Genomic DNA, 18,470 nt, shown 5'->3' on the forward strand with positions numbered 1-18,470 from the left:
AAAGAAAACAAAATCATGTCTATGCTATGGGATATCCACAAGATGGGACTACTCTTTTCTAATTGAAAGGAACTATTCACACTGTCCCTCTGCAATTCTTTTGAACTGATTCATCGCAAAGTGATTAAACTCACAGACCAGTGCTCTAGAAAAAAATCCCAAAGTTTATCTAGGTCCAACCAACCTGACTCCTTCCCAAGTCCCTGCTCTATCTTCCTAAATCGTTTAGGTTCTTGTGTTCTTTCAGAATATTTAAAACCAATTTACACTGGCCATAATTAGGTTCTTAAGTTACTAGCTCTGGTATTTAGAAAGGATGAGCAAATTAAAGACTGCATTTGCAATCAGAGAAAAAGCTGGACTATACCTACATGGAGGAACTAAATGTTATTCCACTCCAAGCAGCAGCGGAAGGAGCCAGCAGGCCTCACCTGGTGAGTCCCACTCCAGCGCTGTCTCGGCTGGGTGACCACCCTCAAGTGCTGTAACTCCCGTGTGTTTTTCCCTGGTGGAACCAGAGGGCTCCCTCAGGAACTAAGTTCTCTCAGGAAACCTGACCCACAGGGCAAAGCTCTACACTTAGGCAGCAGAAATTCACTCTGAAACATGCCACATGAGGCAAAAATCCATCCTTCTGCACACATCATGGGCCTGGCACACGCACCTACTATAACCAGCTGAAGAATAATTTAATGTTTTAACCACACACTATACACTGGCTGGAAGCCTATAGCTCCACCACACTGGCACATGCTCGGGTCCACTGTGGCCCCGCAGCTGACAGAAAGGCCTCTGTGTGCCAACCAAAGGCTGGACGTCACACTCGGGACAGGTCCATGACAGTGCTACTGTTTTTCCTGGCTGGCAATTAGGAACATTTGTTACATTTTGCCAACTTGCCATGTGCAATGAAAGATGTTGCTTGTTAATCAAACATAAAAAAATATTTCCACCCTTCTGTAACTAAAAAAATAGTATAAAGCAAATTTGATTTTCTTTTATATGCTATAATCACGCTTCACTGAAGCATACAGATATCAGTCACTTATAAGTATATACTCTCTTTAATGATTACATTAAAAACCTGTCCCCTATAAATATATGGTAAGTCCAATAAAAATCAGAAATTGGACTCTCAAGGCATTGGCTGCCAACCCAAAAAGAAGAGAGTTTGGTTCTAATCTTACCTCAACCACACACTGGCTTTATGATTTTGGATAAGTTACTTTCTTTCTGGCTCTTGCTTTACTTGCCCAGAGATAAGGAGACTAGGATGGGCGTTCTTTAAAATCTCTCTCATTCTAAAAGGCTAGGGCAGGTCTGAGCAGCTGCTGGCAAAGATAAACAGAAACACCAGAAGTGTTTCTAATGTGAAATACAACTCACCAAAATGATTAGTTCTCTGGCATGAGACTAAAGCATATTCACTGATGAAAAGGCTTTGAGGTTCCTCCAAATGCCCAAGGTGAAAAAATTCTAGAGTAAGCATGCTCAAAGGAGTATAAAGCCAGAAAACATGTCTTCTTCCACAGATGCCACCCAGGCCTTGAAGTGCCCATTTAGCTTTCCAAGTACAGTCTCTCAAGTATTATGCTATAAACCAGTTGGCAAATAAACTCAAGTCATTAGCCCTCCTAGTGGATCAGGTCATTTCTGAGGTTTATAGCCAGATGTCTTGTAGAGGGAGACCTTGAACCTGGCTGCTTATCAGAATCCCACAGGTTTGCAAAGTAGATTCTTAGGCCCATGCCTAGAGACAGTGATCAGGAGCTGAATTAGTCAAAAGCTCACAGTAACTCTAACGTACAGCCACCCCAGGCCTGGGGCAGCTGCCATGCCAGATGGAGAACACAGTGAAAGAGGAGATGCCTCTAGGATATGGCCCAGCGCTGGCCACAGGATGCTGCGGCTGCCCTCGATGCCACATGGTGACCCACCTTAGACCACGTGATTCCAGTTGGCTTTGGGCGCTCGCACCCCGTGGCGATGACTCTCGTTGGAGTGAGAATATAGTCCACTGTGAGGTCGTGATCCTCCAGGAGCGCTTCAGGTATGTCAATGACCTGGTCAAACAGAAATGGGTAAAGGAGCTGATAGGGAATATAGTTGCAGTTGTGAGCACTGTACTGCACAGTGGAGGGACGAAACTCCCCCAGACCCACTGGGATGAAGCCCAGCTGCCGCATCACTGAACAGGTCCAGCCCCAGCTGATCAACACCACTCGTGACACAGCAGTTAGTCTGTCTCGGACTATCTCTCTTTCTCCCACCCTTCCCTCTCTCACTCTTTCCCTCCCCCTCACTCTCTCAGAGGAGCACGGCAGTGGCTCTGCTTGGCCATAGGAAGCACCTGGCAGTCGTGGACGATGGTGACCACTGGCGTCCCCTGGCTGACTGCTCCCATTGACATCATCATGGCATATTCAAGATCAGCATAACCTTCTCCCTTCCCAATTCTCCAGCCTAGGAGACAATGCAGAGAATCAATATCTCTTTAGGGTCTGGGAAATCATTCAGGAGCAAATTTCATTATGTCACAGTGAAAGGAGAAACTTGGACCCAATATCCCTGGCCCTTCCATGGAAACTAACATAGTAACCCCATAGGCAGCCCACTGAAAATGGACTTACAGGACTCAAGGAGGAATAACACTGGATATTACAGTGGTTAACACACAACGAACTGAGAATTGAACCTTTCAGACATGCCACAAAAGGAACCTGAGCTTGCATTTATGTGAGATTTATGTCAGCAAGACTACATTTAAAAATAACAAAAGAGTTGTTTTTTAAAGACTAAGAACAACTTCCTACTAAAGGCAAAATCTTTTCTATCTCTTTCCCCTGCAGGGAAAACAGAAACTCTTAAATCAGGGATATGTGATTTAGGACAGCATAGCCTTATCTTGTAAAATGTACTGAAGAGCTGCCCAGCTTAACCCTACAGCTCCTGAGGGAGGGTGGTTTAAGCAGCACTAGTGCTGTTTTTGCAGATTCACAAATGGCAGCACCACAAAGAGATCAGTATCTGAAGCCAAGCAGGAGGAAAGAAAGCAGCAAGACAGTAAACATTAAAATGCCTCTGGCTCCCAAGACGAGCCGATAATGTTGCTCTGGGTAGCAGCCCATGACAGTGCAGAAGTTCTGACTCCTATTTAACATCAGCATCACCACAGAGAGAGTAAGCATAGCTGTTCGTGTGTCTTTCTCAGATTCAGATCTAATCATGTTTCTTTTACAATTAAAAGCCTTCAACCCTGCATGCAAAGAAATAAGAGAAAGACAGTTCAGCAGAAAAACAGCAAAGGATGTGAACAGTCCACAGAAAGATGGGCAGATGAACAGCACTCATGAGAAATTTTCAACTTCACTCGTAACAAATGCAAATCAAGAGGCACATGAAATATCATCGGCTAGGTAAAAAATGAAAGTTGGATGATTCTAGTTATTGACACAGGAGTGGGGAGAGAGGCAAGGCATATGGTGCTGGGGATGTGAGGTGGGCAACCTTTCTGGTGGGTAATCTGGAAACATCCATCAGGATTTAAAATCCTCCCTCAGGTTTGGTAATTCCTCTCCCATGGATAGGAATCACCAAAGGATGACATAGGCCATGTGACAAGACAACATCTCACGCTAGCGCTACCCATATGGCATATACTCTCCCTCTCCTGTCCCACCTGCCTTATAAACAAATGGCATGCAGGAGCTAGCCCTGATGTCATTTCTGAGATGATGCCCTGCTCGAGGCTCACAGGTCCCTCCTCTGACCCCATTCACGTCTGTCCTAATTTCCACTTCTGACACTGAGCACATGGTACTGCAGTTCAGCTATTCAGGCCCAGGGCAGAGATCACCCTGTGGGCCTGGATCCTGACCCATGGTAGGCATGCAGGAAAGGTGTGCTCATATGCACCCACCCTGATGACACAGCTAAAGTATCTGTAGCTGTGCACAGGGAAAGCAAAGAATAAAGAACTACAACATCTCACATACTAGCTCAGAGAACTGGGAAAAGACAGGAAATTTAAGGTGAAGATATTAAAGAGGAGCATTTAAAAACACCAAGCTCAATGATTGACTTAGAGCATCTCTCCCCAACTATTTACTGGGAACCTCTCCTGAACAAAGAACTTGACTTAGGCCAGTTAATTTTCAAAGAGAGAGCTTTGGGGATGAGCATCTTATAATAGTATCTCTCTTTGTCTTTTAGAAGGCTGGGAATAGCATAAATAAAGAATACATTAGAAGGATAAATAGCAGATTAGTGGAAGCTGAGGAATAATTCAGCAAATTAGAAGACAGTAGAAAAAAGCACTCAATCAGAAATCCAAAAAGGAAAAACAATTAAAAAAACAGGAGGACAGTTTAAGGGAGCTGTGGGACATGAAACATAACATTAGCATCGTAAAAGTGAAGAAAGTGACCAAGGGATAGAGAACCTGTTTGAAGAAATAATGGCAGAAAACTTCCCTAACCTGGTGAAGGAAAAAAAAATCACACAAGTTCAAGAGCCAAAGAGAGTCCCAAGCAAGAAGAAACCAAAGAGGCCCACGTCTAGACACATCATAACTAAAATGCCAAAAATTCAAGACAAAGAGAGAATCTTAAAGGCAGCAAGAGAAAAGCAATTTGTTACCTACAAAGGAGCTCCCATAAGACTGTCAGTTGATTTCTCATCAGAAACTCTACAGGCCAGAAGGGAATGGCATGAAGTATTCAAGGTAATGAAAGGCAAGGATCTGAAACCAAGACTACTATATCCAGCAAGGCTATCATTCAAAATAAAGAGTTTCCCAGACAAAAAAAGACTAAAGGAGTTTATCACCACCAAACCAGCATTGCAAGAAATGTTAAAGGGACTGCTGTAATAAGAAGCAGAATGCTTGATAAAGCTCCCCTGTAAAGCTGTCTGGATCAGGGCTTTTGTTTGCTGGGAGGTGTTTTTTTTATTACTGCTTCGATTTCATCAGTCGTAATTGGTCTATTCAGGTTTTCTGATTCTTCCTGATTCCGTTTTACATGATCTCACTCATATGTAGAATCTAATGAATAAATTAAACTGATGAACAAAATAGGTCCAGAGACACAGAAGCATGGAACAGACTGAGGAATCTCAGAGGAAAGTGGGGGTGGGGGAGTGAGTGGGAAGAGATTAATCAAAGGACTTATATGCATATGTGCATAACCCATGGACACAGACAATAATAGTGTGGTGAAGGTCTGGGGCAGAGAGGGAGGTGGATGTGGGGTGGAGGGGATCAATGGGGAAGAAAAATGGGACATCTGTAATACTTTAAACAATAAAGATAAATTTTTAAAAAATAAACAAATAGAAGGCTGCAAGGACAGAGAACACTTTCCTAGTGGGGGCCCCAAATCACACTATGTAAGTGCAGGTCTGATATGGGCTAATCCCACCTGGAACCACTGATCCCACCAAAGAATAAGCAGATTGTTTTCAAACAGCATCAGGCTGGGCCTGGGGTAGAGCAATGCAGAGGGGGAAGAGGTACCTCGGAAACCACAGGGGCCCAAGTCTGAGGGTGATCTGGCAGAGCATAGACCCCGAGCTGCTCACCTGCCTGCACGGCAAAGCACAGGCTTCGCAGGCAGGTGCAGGGCACCCTGTCTTGTCCAGGAGGTTGCTGCTTCATAACAAAAACAATGTTTAGTACTTAATGTTTTTCCATTTACTGGAGGCTCTCCAAAACCAACTATTTACTGACACACTGCAAATAAATTCAGCTCCAGTTCCAGCTAACTTAAGAACAGAGGGAAAATCTTTCACCACTCAAGGAGAGATGATCTCAACTTTATTTTTCCTGTTAAGAGGGGAAATACTGTAAAAGTGGTGAGTGGGGCCAGGAGTGGGAGGGACAGAGTTAACTCTTCAAAATGAATGGTAGATGTACTGGTTTGGGAAGCCAGGCATGTGTCCAGAAAGCTGACGTTACTTACCATCAGCATCTAAAAGATGAACAGGGAGCTGTTGGAACAGCAAGCTGCAGGGTAAGTGGTTGCATCATGAGTGTCTGTTTTTAATCTTACCTTTTTCAGAAACGGCAACGGAGCCCACCATGACTAAGTCCACCAGGACCCTGGAGTCCAAGCCCACGGGAACGCTGTAGTTCCTCACGCCCTGCAGACAGACAGGGAGCTGAAAGCTTCACTGGCAGCGAGTACTTGCCCCACCTCCTAACTCACAGGCGAGCTGGAGTCTGAATCAGCATCCTGCAAGAGGCAGACAGACACGCAGGCCTACAACAAACACTCAGCATCTCAGGAAAACTATTTTAGGATAATTTCCCACAGTTTCTTCCCTAGGAAAGAAGCCAGGAGGAACTGACAGCACACATGGATAGAATATTAATTTCATAATATTTAGCAAATCAGTTTTTGCTATGACATAGAGGAGAAGTGATTAAAACCCAGGCTCAGGAGGCCCGCGGAACTGGGCCCAGATCCCTCTTTGCCCTGTGACCTCGAAGGAGGAGGCTCTCTGATCTTCAGTTTCTTCACCTTTAAGACAGGGAACCCACCCCAGGACTTGTCAGACTGGTGTTACAGTGCAAAGACACCCGGAGGTAAAGCATTTGACATGTACACACGTGTGTGCCACATTAATTCAATATGAAATGTGGAGGCTGTTACCTTCACATATAGCGTTCTCACTTCTGAAATATTACTGGTTCAGCCAAAATGCACAGAAAGTACAGCCATGTGTACTAACTAACGGGGCCTGTGTTAAACGAATAGGAAAGCTGATACAGTCAGGATTCCGATAACAAGGGCTACAGGTAAATATAGGAAACCAAACTGGGACCATGTACGGAGCAGTGCTGGCAGAAGCAGTGCTGGCAGAAGTGAATCACTGGGTAGGGTAGTAGGCCCTGGCCCTGTCTACAAGTATGACGAGCCACTTACAGGATCGATACATGTGATTAGTTTGGGGGACTTCCAACAGTCAAACCAGTCAACAGCCCATGGTGGTCCCACTGCAGGAAAGCCTGTCTTTTCTTAACCTCACAGTGGCCATCCACACCCCTTGTCCCCAACTCCGTTTCTATGGGCTCAGTGTCTGGCAGCCTTGGTGAGCAGACAGCTGTGTGGGATTTTCTGTGGTGTAACTCTGTCTGTCTGTCACAATTCCTCTTCCCTCGTTCAGTCAGCCTCACCTCCTAAGTTTAGCCAGGCAGAGCATGAGCAACCAGAAATCTCCTGATTCTCCAAAGCCATGTTCAAATCATGTGATTAACACACTTTTCTGTCTGCCCACAGTGTGGTTACCCAAACACTCCTATGTCAGAGTAAATACAATGACAATGGTGACAGACACGGGTGGTTGGGGCGTGGCAGTGGCAGGGGGCTGAGGTGGTGAAGGACAAATTCAGAGCCTTATTTCCAAGAAATGAGACACTATTAGAGTCTCCCAGAGAATTTAGGCACTGTGGCAGCATTTCTGCCACTAAGCTTTGGCAACTGAAATAATGATCACACTAAAATCTGCATCTGCACGTGGACATGGCCTTAAGTGTTTCTCTCCCTTTACCATTTTCCCTATGCCATAAAGTAAATGACAATCTCTTTGAGGTTCATGACTCTGGATCTCTAATTTAGAACTGGTGAGGGAATTTCCAATTGAACACACATATATATTTTTTTAATCTTCACCCGAAGATATGTTTATTGATTTAGAGAGAGGGGGAGAGGGAGAGATAAAGAGAAGGAGAGAGAGAGAGGGCAATATAGATGTGAGAGAGAAGTATGGACTGGTTGCCACCCATAAGCACCCTGACTGGGGATCGAACCCAAAACCTTTTGGAGTACGGGACAATGTTCCAGCCAACTGAGCCAGCCTGCCAGGGCTTCAACTGAACATATTTTGGAAATTCTACCATGTGTCCCCAATTGCTCTGGTGGCATTTGATAAAACTCTACAGGATGCTGAACATCACAGATTAACATGAGAGGGCGCCAGAGTACCAGGTACTGTAACTTGTTTTTTTCTTTTTTTAAACAGAATTTATAATTTGCCAGGTTGGTGCAAAATAGAAACCAAGTTACAAAAATGGAATCCATGTATTCATAGTTTTTCTACTTGGCTCCCTTAATGACAGGATTGCTGAATACTTAAACATCTCTGTTCATCTGACTTTGTTAAAAATACTTTGTGGTGTATTTTATGCTATTCTAACTCATCAAGTTGCAGCTGAGAACAGTTCTTTCCTTGGTGAGTGACTTGCTTCCCCCACTTACCTGAGAGGTGGCGCATTTTCTCAGGATGTCTTTAGTTGCCCCCGGGGGTGGTGTGATCCTATTAAATAACCCTGTTCTCAATCGTGGTGTTGGAACCAACAATGTTTTCTTGCTCTTTTAAAAGAAAGACAATCAATAAATTACAAAACGAAATAGGAACTTTCTTGTCTACGTTTTTAACATTTCAGGAGTGGAAACAAGTTACTATTATCTGCAATTTTTTGGTGTATGCCAAGGAAATTACTTGTTTGCAAACAAGTAAATAATGCATAGGGGTTAATTTTACTTAGAGTCACTACTTCACCCCGCCTAAGGATAAAAAGCAGGGCATTCATTAAATGGCTAATTCTACTTTATTGCAAATGAAAATTGTTACAGGTAAAAAGTGACAAGACAAATCCAAACAAAGGCCTGTTCTTACAAAACATCCTACCACAGCTTTCCTGTGTCCCCTGTTCTCAGCATAAGTACTATACAGTTACTGTTTTAATTTGAAACTGTTCGCTAGAGCTACATTAATGATGTTATTCCATCAAGCATTTATATCTATCTAGTCTGCTGTTCAATAAATCACAGTCTAAGAGGTCAGCACTTGATATAATCAATATTTTACATTGGTGTGTGCCAACGGCTCTTTACTTTCATTTAGTTCTCATATTGTGAGTATCAGAGGACACAGGGCTTCTCAAAGTGGGGACCTGGGCAGCAGCTGCAGAAACCCCTGGGGACTTGTTAGAAATGATCAGAAACTCTGGGGGCGGGAACAGCGATGTGCTTAACAAGCCCACCTGGTCAGTCGGGAGAACCCCCTGCTCAAGGACATTTCTGTAGATCACGAAGGGGTGGGTCATAAGGCAATCATAAAATTTATAAAATCTTTTGTGTAAAAAATTGTATATTTTAGTTTTTGTGCAGGAGATAACAGCCTGAGACCAATAAAAGACCTATAAAATCAGTTTGGCTTACTTAAGTGAAGGTTTTTCAACCACAAGAGAAAACCATTTCAACACAAGTAATGACCACATACTGTTTTCCTTTTGAGTGTGAAATAGTGTTGAGTCCATCTCACCCACAGTCTCCAGAGGACTCTGGTATACTGCAGACTGATTCCAGTTACTCCTTTTTCTGGAAGCTACTCACCACAGTTCAGTGGATCTCAACCCTAATTGTACGTTAGTATTACCTGCGGAACTTTAAGATTTCCAGAGGTCCAGACCCACTCAGAGCCTCTGGACTCAGAACCTGACAACGGCAACAGATCATCTCCTAAGTTCCCTGGAGGGTACAACGTGCAGTGAGGGTGGGGAAATGAAGCCAAGGCCAATGCTCCTCAAACACCATCAGGTGTTTATTAAAAACAGAATCCAGAAACCAATTCGAGGCCTGGGGTTGAGCCTGGGGAGCTGTGCGTCCCCAGGTGCAGTCTATGGCCGTGTACAGCACCGTCCTTGCCTGTACTCAGGTGGGACTGGGGAACCTGCAGTTTTACCTGCTTCCTAAGTGATTCTTAACCCACTAAAGTTTCCCAAAACCACTGATGAGTCTGTGGCTGTAGAGTATAGGGGCCACAGGTGTCACTGTATGTTTTTTACCACTACGGTCCTGTGCCCAGAGGAGCTGGAAATGCAGCTTTGCTATTTATTTCCCCTAAATAAATGACAGTGAGGACTCGGCTGTTCCACCCTGTCACCTGGTTGCACTCCTCTCACACACACACAAAGAGCTGGCTCTGGTTACTGGGTGAGTTGGAATCCTGGTGAGTCATATATCTATTTCTGATATGTGACTTAACCAAGACCGTGTGTGGTTTCTTCAGTGCCATGCGGGAATAGAGATCGCTCCTATAGGGTTGTCAGGAGGATTAAACGAATATAGGGAAATGTGTACACAGAAGTGGGCCTCACACATACGCGCCCACTGTGGGTCCTTCACTGCTGCTGCTGCCACCTCTAGTTCATCAGGATGGCTTACTGATGGGAAATAAGGCTGGGAGGAAAGAATGCTTCCCAAGAGCCTGAACCAGAGACTCCTCTCGGGGCTGAACTGCAAAGAGAAGACAGAATGATTTCCTACACCAGACAGTTGAAAGAACCAGAGCAGGACCCCTACAGCCTCCTCATTCCCTGTAAAATTACTTCCTGGTATTCATTTCACCACCAGATGAAAGGTGCCCTGCACAACCACGGCTTCTCAGGAGCGGAGGGAGGGCCGAGTCACCACACGAGGCCTGCGACATAAGGCACAATTCCAGAGACTCTGCACCGCGGCACTTAGCACCGTGTTCCCACTATCAGCAGCAATTTGTTTCAGCAAAACACTACCACCCCATTCATAAAATCAGTGGTTATTTGAATGTTATTTTATAGTTTTGTTTGCACCTAATTTATAGGCTTATTTACATTTTATCGTTGTATAAGAGCTATGAGCATTACAATTTATACCAAGTTTTAGGTTTATGCTTATTGAATTATAATAAATTAATTTAAAGCAACCCTGGAGAAATTTTTTTTCTTGAAAGGGGGCCTATATAGCTAACAAGCACTGTTCTAATTTACATATTTTGGGGACTCATTTATCAGATTCCTTACTCATGGGTTACCATGGTTCAAAGAACTGTAATATTACAAATGTAGAAGGAAATAAACATATTGTCATCTTTCCCTTCTGATGAAGCACATCAGGAATAAGAATGCCTCAGTGTCATCATTTCGCTCGTCCTTTATCTTTAAATTCATAAACGTTCCGGACTCTGACCAAATGGCTGCTGAGCAAGTGAAAGACTTCTGGACCGTTCCTGGAAAAATAACCCCAGGGCATGTTCTGCGTGGGAGGGAGTCAGAAGAACCTGCCTGCTAAATACTGGACTGCACGCATTTACCAGCCACCTGGAGATCGCCTCCCAGTCAGTGGCCATGGCTCTGGTGCAGAGAAATGGGATTACCTGCAGTGCCAGCAGCCGAACGCCTTCCAGCGGTTTATCAGGGTCCACTTTAACTTCCTGCGCTCTGGCAAAAACTTCAAGGTTGCTGATGTTTTGGCAAGCCAGATAAGAGCCCTGGTTAGGTGAACAGACAAAACTGCACTTACGTCCAGGACGAAGAAGCGAGCACTTTTCTGGGGAACATCAGGGTTGACTTTAATGGTCCTGGCCATTTTGAACGCCTGCAAGCGTGGGAAATGCTCGGCGGCACGAGAAGCACCCTATTTTTAAAGGCAATTGCAAGTTACTGAGAGGACAACTGCAGCCTGAGCATCTGCTCCAGCATCCCACCCAGATGGGCGGAAGCACTAATTGTGAAACTAGATTAAGAGTCACCCAAAGAAACATCGAAGAAAGCAGTCAGGGCAGAAAGGGGCTGAGAAAGCTGGCCTAGCCCCAATTTATTACTGAAATGAAACATACACTCCCAAAAGTGTACAAATCATGTGTAAGCTTAATGAATTTTCACAAAATGAACACACCTGTGCAACCACCACCTAAATCAAGACAGAGCACAGGGATCAAGGTCAGAGCACTAACCCTAGCCCATCCCTCTCCCAGTTGATTTCCTTTTGAAAGATTATTACTGACCCTGCGCACCTTCCATCTGTTCCCTGTACTTCATGTGTTATTTCTCTCCCTGGAGTAATGAGCACCAAACCAAAACAAAGTAGCAACAAAAACCATCCAAAAGAACAGTTTTTTCAGGACTCAGTTAAGGACCAGAGAAGGGCCAGGGCTTGCTTTTTGGAAGCCAGGCTGGGAAGAGAAAGTCCAGCCAAAATAAGGGGTGATGGCAAACAAATGGACCGTGTCCTTCGGGCCTGACATAGCAGTGTATTTTCAAAATGCTTTTTTTTCTCTTGGAAAACATTTATGCCAAAGATTATGGCTGTGTATGTTGCCTCTTTCAAGCAAACTTTTTTCTATTAATACTATCATAGAGAGATATGGTTGACTGTCTTCTATTCTGAACAGCTGGGAAACTGAGGCCCAGCGTCATCAGGGACTGCTGAAGCCTTCCTCTTTCCAAAGGTGCTAGCAGTGGGTGGGGCTCCCATCTCAGAGCGCATCACCCTTACTGTCCTCAGGGAGCCAATTTTGTGAAAAGGCACCACAGTAACATGCTTTTGGCCAGGATAAACATTTCACTCTGCCCCAAATGGTAAACAGTAGACTGAGTGCTACCAATTGACAAGACAGCCAACCAACCCACCCTGCCCAGAAAAGCAAGAGGCTCTGAGAGTGAAGGTTAAGTAACAAGGGATGTCTTGAAATACACAAACACCCCAGCCTGGTGGCTTGGATTTCACACCACCACTCTCACCGAATTTGAATCTACCGTGAAACAGGATGGTAACTGTATTACTAATGCTACCCATTTAGGATTATCCTGTTTCCCTTTTGAATGCCCCCGGATGCTTCAGTACCTTGAAGTTGGGAATCCTGTGATGAACAGGTCGGGGAAAGTCAGCTAAATTTTGTGATTCCATGTAGTCCCAGATCTGCTCACGAATGTCCTGTTTAGAAACACCTATTGCAACAAGGGTGTCTGATTAAACAGAGGAAAGGAATTACACAGTGCATGCATCCCAGGTCCTATTACATGCCTGCTCCAGCTGCAACCTCTACTCTCTACAGGCCAGACCAGGACCTAGGGCTTCTGATCTCTACATCATAAAATCAGGGTTAGTGGTGAGTTCTACACTCAGGACAAATCGCTAAAGTCCAAAATAGAGTAAACTCAATATAATCCCAAGGTTTAACCCAATTCTACTAACCTGTAGCAGTAGAACAAAATATAACCCAAACCATGTAACCCAGCGTTTCCAGGGATGCAAGTTCTGCTTAGTCAAGCACTGCCATTTAACACTGTCTGTTTAGTCTGGAAATAGCCATGATTAGGTTACTCTTGCTATAAATCTAGGAAGCTTGCCTTAACCCTAAGTGACTTGTAACTCAGCTATTATTTGGGATTATCAACTATAATCCCATTGTTAGTGTGGGAATCTTTTCTTTCACATCCAACTTTGGAAATGCAGTTTTAGGCAACAAACATACTTAGATTGGGGCAGTCCTAACAAAATGTGCATTAACTATGTGCTCCTATTGGAGTGAGGAAATATAAAAAGCAGTTTCCAGTTAAGTAGAGAAAATGAAATCAGCACTTTTATAGACACATTTTAAAATGTTCACTGAATTTTTTAGTTGGTTCAAAAAGACAACCTTGTACAGAAGTTTGTTTCAAATCATTTTGATACCTACTACTTGGTTTGTTTTCATAACAATTTATTATACGGTGAATTATGAAGCAATAAATTTCTTATGTGGTAATTCACTGGTATACTTTTACTACCAACCTAGAAGTAGATTCAGTGCCCAAATGTGACTTCCACCGAAGAGAAGTGCTATCTATCTACCCTATGCCACCCAGAAGTCCCTGCAGGGATATACGAGCATCGTGCTTAGGGGATGTGCATCTCTGACACTGGCAGCAAAAAGCTGACCTCTTCTTTGCAGAGAACGTAGATGTTGCTCACCATAACTAAATACACTCAGACTGTGAACCTGAAGTCCCACACACAGTGTGTGTGACTGGGCACCTCTCATCACTTGGGCAGGAAGGAGAGGCAGGTTTAACCTCTCAGGTCCTCAGTCTCCCTTAAATGAGTGGAGGCTGCTCAAAAGTGACACAAGGGAGCAGCCCCAGAGCTAAAGAAAGCTGGGAGTCACCTGGCTGGGCAGTGGGGTGGGGATGGCAGCTGGGCTCTCACCATAAACATTTCTAAATTGAATCATTTGAATAAATTACATTCTAACAGCTTACATTTTTTGGTAAATGAGTTTTAAAAACATTCAAAAGGATCTAAAATGAAAAGCCTCTCTCCTCACTGTCCGCCAGGTACCAGGTCTTTCCCCAAGGCAATCAGTATACCCGTTTCTTCTAGTGAATTCTTCCCCAGGTATCTCCGGCTTCACACATGAGATATTTCTGTTCTCACCCTCATTGTCTTTTCCTCACAGTGCACTATCCCTACGGCTACACACACTGCTCTACACTTTGTTGTTTTTACTTAATATCGTGCAGATTAGCCCAGAAGGCATATAAAAAGCACCCTCATATTTTCTGCAGTTGCACAGTACTCCACTATATCAACAGGTGAAAATTCACTCGAGCAGACCCCTACTGACGGGTAATAAGTAGGTGATGTCCAACCTTTTGATAGTGATGTATGCTTTTACATCCCTCCGTCCATTTTGCACCAATCTGCTAACCCTCTAAAGGGCCACAGCTAAAGGTTTCCACTGCTTATGCTCTCAGGCCTGGTGGGAGTGGGCCAGGAGGGAGGTCCACAAGGGAGACTTGTGCGGCCCCATGCCTGTTTGTTCATTTATGGAGCAGCGTGCATACAAGGCACTTTCCAGTCAGACCCCAGAGCTTCCTGGAGCCCACTCTAAACATTGCTGGTGCCTCTAAGCCTAGAAATAAAAAATGCAGACTCAGATATGCTCAGGGAACACACATTTCTAAAGATGCAGGCCAAGATTACACTGCTGTCAGCCTACACAGGGCCACTTAGGCAGCTTCTAGTACTCAGCTGTTCTTTCCTGCTGAGGGCTCTGTACCTCCTGGTGTCTGCTGGAAAGCCTGCTCAGCTCCCTGTCCCTCCGGCAAATCCTCTCTTAAAGGCCCAGCTTTGGCGCCACCTCCAGGAAGTCTCCCCTCCATTTGGCTCCACCGTTCTGTGGATGTTTTAGGGTGTAGAATGAGCTGGAAAACCCTGCGGGCGACTCCAGCCTCATCACCAGTCACCCCTCGCTTCTAATTAAAAGTGTCTCAACCACTCACTGTTGGTGCCAGGCCACACACACCTGCCCACCTCTCTTTCAGGCCTTAGTACTTCCTCTCCTCTCCCCTCCTTCCTCCCAGGTCCAGCCCCTCCTCTCCCTTACGGACTAGCTGAGCTGCCACCTCCCCCAGAAAGCACTCTCTGAGTGCTCAATTTTAGACAGATGTCCTTCCTTTAAGAGCCCAGGGGCTCTGGCAGGGTAGCTCAGTTGCTTAGAGCATCATCCTGATATGACAAAGTTGTGAGTTCAATCCCCTATCAGGGCACATACAAGAATCAACCAATGAGTGAGTAAATAAGTGGAACAACAAATCGATGTTTCTCTTGCTCCCTTCCTCTAAAATAAATTTAAAATAAAATAAAACAAAACCATAAACCTCAGAGCACCCTCACTGTTTGCTTGTTTCTGTTTTTTGGGTTTTTTTCTCCACACAGAAGCAATTACATTGACACAACTATCATAAGGCTATTCCATTATCACTTTCACTAATAACCCAGAGGTCCTACAATATCCCCAACACCGTGTGGGACAAAAAATGCAAAAATTGGGGCCCCTGCTCTGGGGAGTCAATCACAAACACTGGAGTGACTCCCACTTAGAAAGCAATGGGCTAATTGGGAGGGGAGGGAGAGAATAAAAGGGCACATCCTTGCCCTTGGGAAGTTATGAAAACATGGGAAATGATTAGGATAATAGAAAGCGACATATATTAATGTGTGAAATGCCTGAACCCTGTCCTGTAGCTGCGGGTCAGGTCACCTTGGGTTTCACTCTCCCTTCTACCTGTAGCTCTGAGCTCAGTCCTGGCACTTGGCAGCATCCCCCCAGGTCTTTCTCATCTACTCTATTATCAGCAACCGTTCCCCGTGCAGTTTTCACGCTGCACGTGCACTAAGGGCAGGAGTGACACACCCTGGCGCACGCACCACGCGAGTTACATCTAGTGTGATCCTTGCCAGGCAATCCTGCAACCAATCTCCAAAGCCCAGGGGCTCTGCACCGAGCCTCCCCAGTGCCTGGTACGCCCGAGGCCTCACAAAGCGTTTGCTAAGAGGACAGTGATTAAGTGCCCCAGCGTTTCGGTTAAATCGGGGCCCAGTCCTGCCGCTACCGGCAGCTGAGCGCCTCAGTTTCCCGAGCCGTAAAGTGGAAATGCTATGGGAGGGCAGCTCTCACCGGAGCAGCGGTGACGGCGGGACCGGAGCCCAGGGGGTGGCCCTCCTTCCTCTGACCCATCATCTTGGTACCGTGCCGCGGGTTCGACCCGGCCCCCGCCACACCCCCCGCATCCCCTGCCCGTCTTTCGGGTGGCCCCCCCGCGCCCCGCTCCCCTTTCGGGTGGTCCCCCCGCCCTAGCCCTTGTGGCCCCTGCGCCCCCGCCCCCAGTGGTTCCTCCGCAGCCCCCGCCGCTCTCTCCCGCGGACCCTCACCCGCCCGGGGCTCCATGGCGACGCGATCAGTGCGCGACGCCTCCCGGACCGTGTCGCATAAAGTTGCGTCACGCGCGCGCGCCCTCCCGCGCCTGCGCGCTGGCGGAGAAGGCGGGACGGCGGCGGCGGCGCGGAGCCCTGGCGGCATGGGGGCGCCGCAGGGAGGACTCGCGCGCCCGCCGGCCGGCGGCGATTTTCCGGGAGCACGGCCGCGCTGAGCGCCTGCTCCGACCTGCGGTTGCTGGGCGCTGGGGCTACGGAAGTGGACGAGCTCCTGCCAGTCCCCACACACCCCGCCGCCTCTGTTAGTCCCGAGGCCGCCTCCTCCGGGAAGCCGCCTTGATTGCTACCCCCCCGAATGAGATTCCTCTCCTCTGAGGCCTCCAGACCGGGCTCAGGAGGGGTTACCTGTTTAAAATGTCAGTTTGCTGGACGAATTCACTGGGTCTGGGGTCAGGTCCACCCCAGCCCCTGAGTGAGTCGTAAGGAGGCTCTGAGGCCGCACTTTGGGCCCGCACCCCTTAGGTTTTACCGTGGCCTCTGCATCTCCTGGGGACAGGAAACGCGACAGCCTGCGTTTGCTCCTCCAGGTCAGTCACTGGTTTGTTCTCTTCATTCATTCAACAGACAGGATGAGTCAACCTAAGGGCTATTGGAAGAGATGAGGCTGAAAGGACAACCAAGTCCATGGCCTCCCTGCCTCCAGTCTAAGTGGAGAAATGAGGAGGGTCAGTGTGGCCCCGCATTCGAGCATTAGGAAGATAAGCCCTTCCCCCAAAACAAGGGGGGGAACCAAGCCACTAGTAACCACTCTCTGTGAGGGATTTCACACCCTTAGCAATATTCGGGGTTTCATAAGTACTCAGGAAGTGGTACCTACTTTTCAAAATTATATATCCAATACTTCATACAGTCCTTACAACAAACTTGTTAAATAGACAAAGTTTTGTTTTTTTAATCCTCACCTGAGGAGTGAGGATATTTTTTCCCATTGGTTTTAGAGAGAGTGGAAGGGAGGGCAGAGGAAGGGAGAGAGAGAAACCTTGATGTAAGAGAGAAACATCAATGGGGAGCCTCCCACACACACCCTAATCCGGGATTGGACCTGCAACCTGGGTATATACCCTGACTGGGAATCGAACCTGCCACCTTTTGGTGTACCAGACAACACTCCAACCAACTGAGCCACACTGGCCAGGGCTAGGCAAAGCATTTTAATACTCACTTTACAGATATGGAAAATGAGTTTCTGGGTGTCCCAGTGACTTATTCAAGGCTCACAGAACTGATCCTATGCCACTTGCTTTCATCAGATGGAACATAATTAACAAAGAGTAACAAATAACGCTAGTAATGTGCCAGGCTCTGGGCTAACTGCCATAGGGATCACATCTAAGTATAATCCCCACAACAACTGTAGGGGGCAAATAAGACTGGCATTCTAGAGAGGAGGAAACAGAGACTCAAGGTATTGAAAAACCTTGTCCAAAGCCATCCACATGGGAGGGCACAGAGCATGACGTAACCCCGATGAGGTTATTGCAAATCCGTGGCTCCTGGTCACAGCCCTGCGTGCCTGGGTGGTATCCAAAGCATTAATATATAAAGACATGAACAGGCCTTAATGCCACATGAAAGTGGCCATGTCTTTTAGCAGGCTTGCAAAAGGAGAACAGAAGCATCCCTATGGACAACAGGGGGTTACAAAATGAAACCTCTCAGAGAGGTTGGGTGTCCTTTCCCAGTTTCGGGAAAACACAATAGATCTGTGGAAATTTTACGCAAGTTGACCTGACCCCAGCAGCGGAAATGTGCAAGACTCGCTGTTAGCCAGCTGTGCTCAGAGCAGAGACCAGGCCGATAACCAAGAGCCAAGTCCCTCAGGTGGCCAGGCTGGCACGTCCCCCGCTAGTAACAAAACACCGAGGACAATCTCCCCTAGTGGTAATT

General features: G+C 46.2%; 1 protein-coding gene across 6 annotated transcripts in view; it reads right to left on the reverse strand.

The window, feature by feature from the left end:
* Positions 1 to 16,608, reverse strand: part of MTHFSD (methenyltetrahydrofolate synthetase domain containing) — a 28,640-nt gene extending 12,032 nt beyond the window's left edge. For 2 of the 6 annotated variants that reach the window (XR_013997514.1, XM_081117877.1), the window contains exons 1-7: positions 16,521 to 16,563; positions 12,669 to 12,772; positions 11,200 to 11,313; positions 8,259 to 8,372; positions 6,051 to 6,141; positions 2,351 to 2,463; positions 1,938 to 2,063 (exon numbers count right to left, since the gene is read on the reverse strand). Coding sequence is in view for 5 of the 6 variants with exons in the window: in XM_081117877.1 (XP_080974003.1) it covers positions 1,938 to 2,063; positions 2,351 to 2,463; positions 6,051 to 6,141; positions 8,259 to 8,372; positions 11,200 to 11,313; positions 12,669 to 12,772; positions 16,521 to 16,536 (678 nt within the window). In the remaining variant the exon portion in view is untranslated. Of the gene's footprint in view, positions 1 to 1,937; positions 2,064 to 2,350; positions 2,464 to 6,050; positions 6,142 to 8,258; positions 8,373 to 11,199; positions 11,314 to 11,345; positions 11,460 to 12,668; positions 12,773 to 14,455; positions 14,537 to 16,266; positions 16,345 to 16,520 lie in introns of those variants that run through there. The other 4 variants (XM_081117878.1, XM_081117879.1, XM_081117880.1 and 1 more) reach the window with 4 other exon arrangements.
* Between the last annotated feature and the right edge of the window lie 1,862 nt (positions 16,609 to 18,470).

The sequence above is a fragment of the Miniopterus schreibersii genome (genome assembly GCF_964146895.1).
Source record: "Miniopterus schreibersii genome assembly, chromosome: 18".
NCBI lineage: Eukaryota > Metazoa > Chordata > Mammalia > Chiroptera > Miniopteridae > Miniopterus > Miniopterus schreibersii.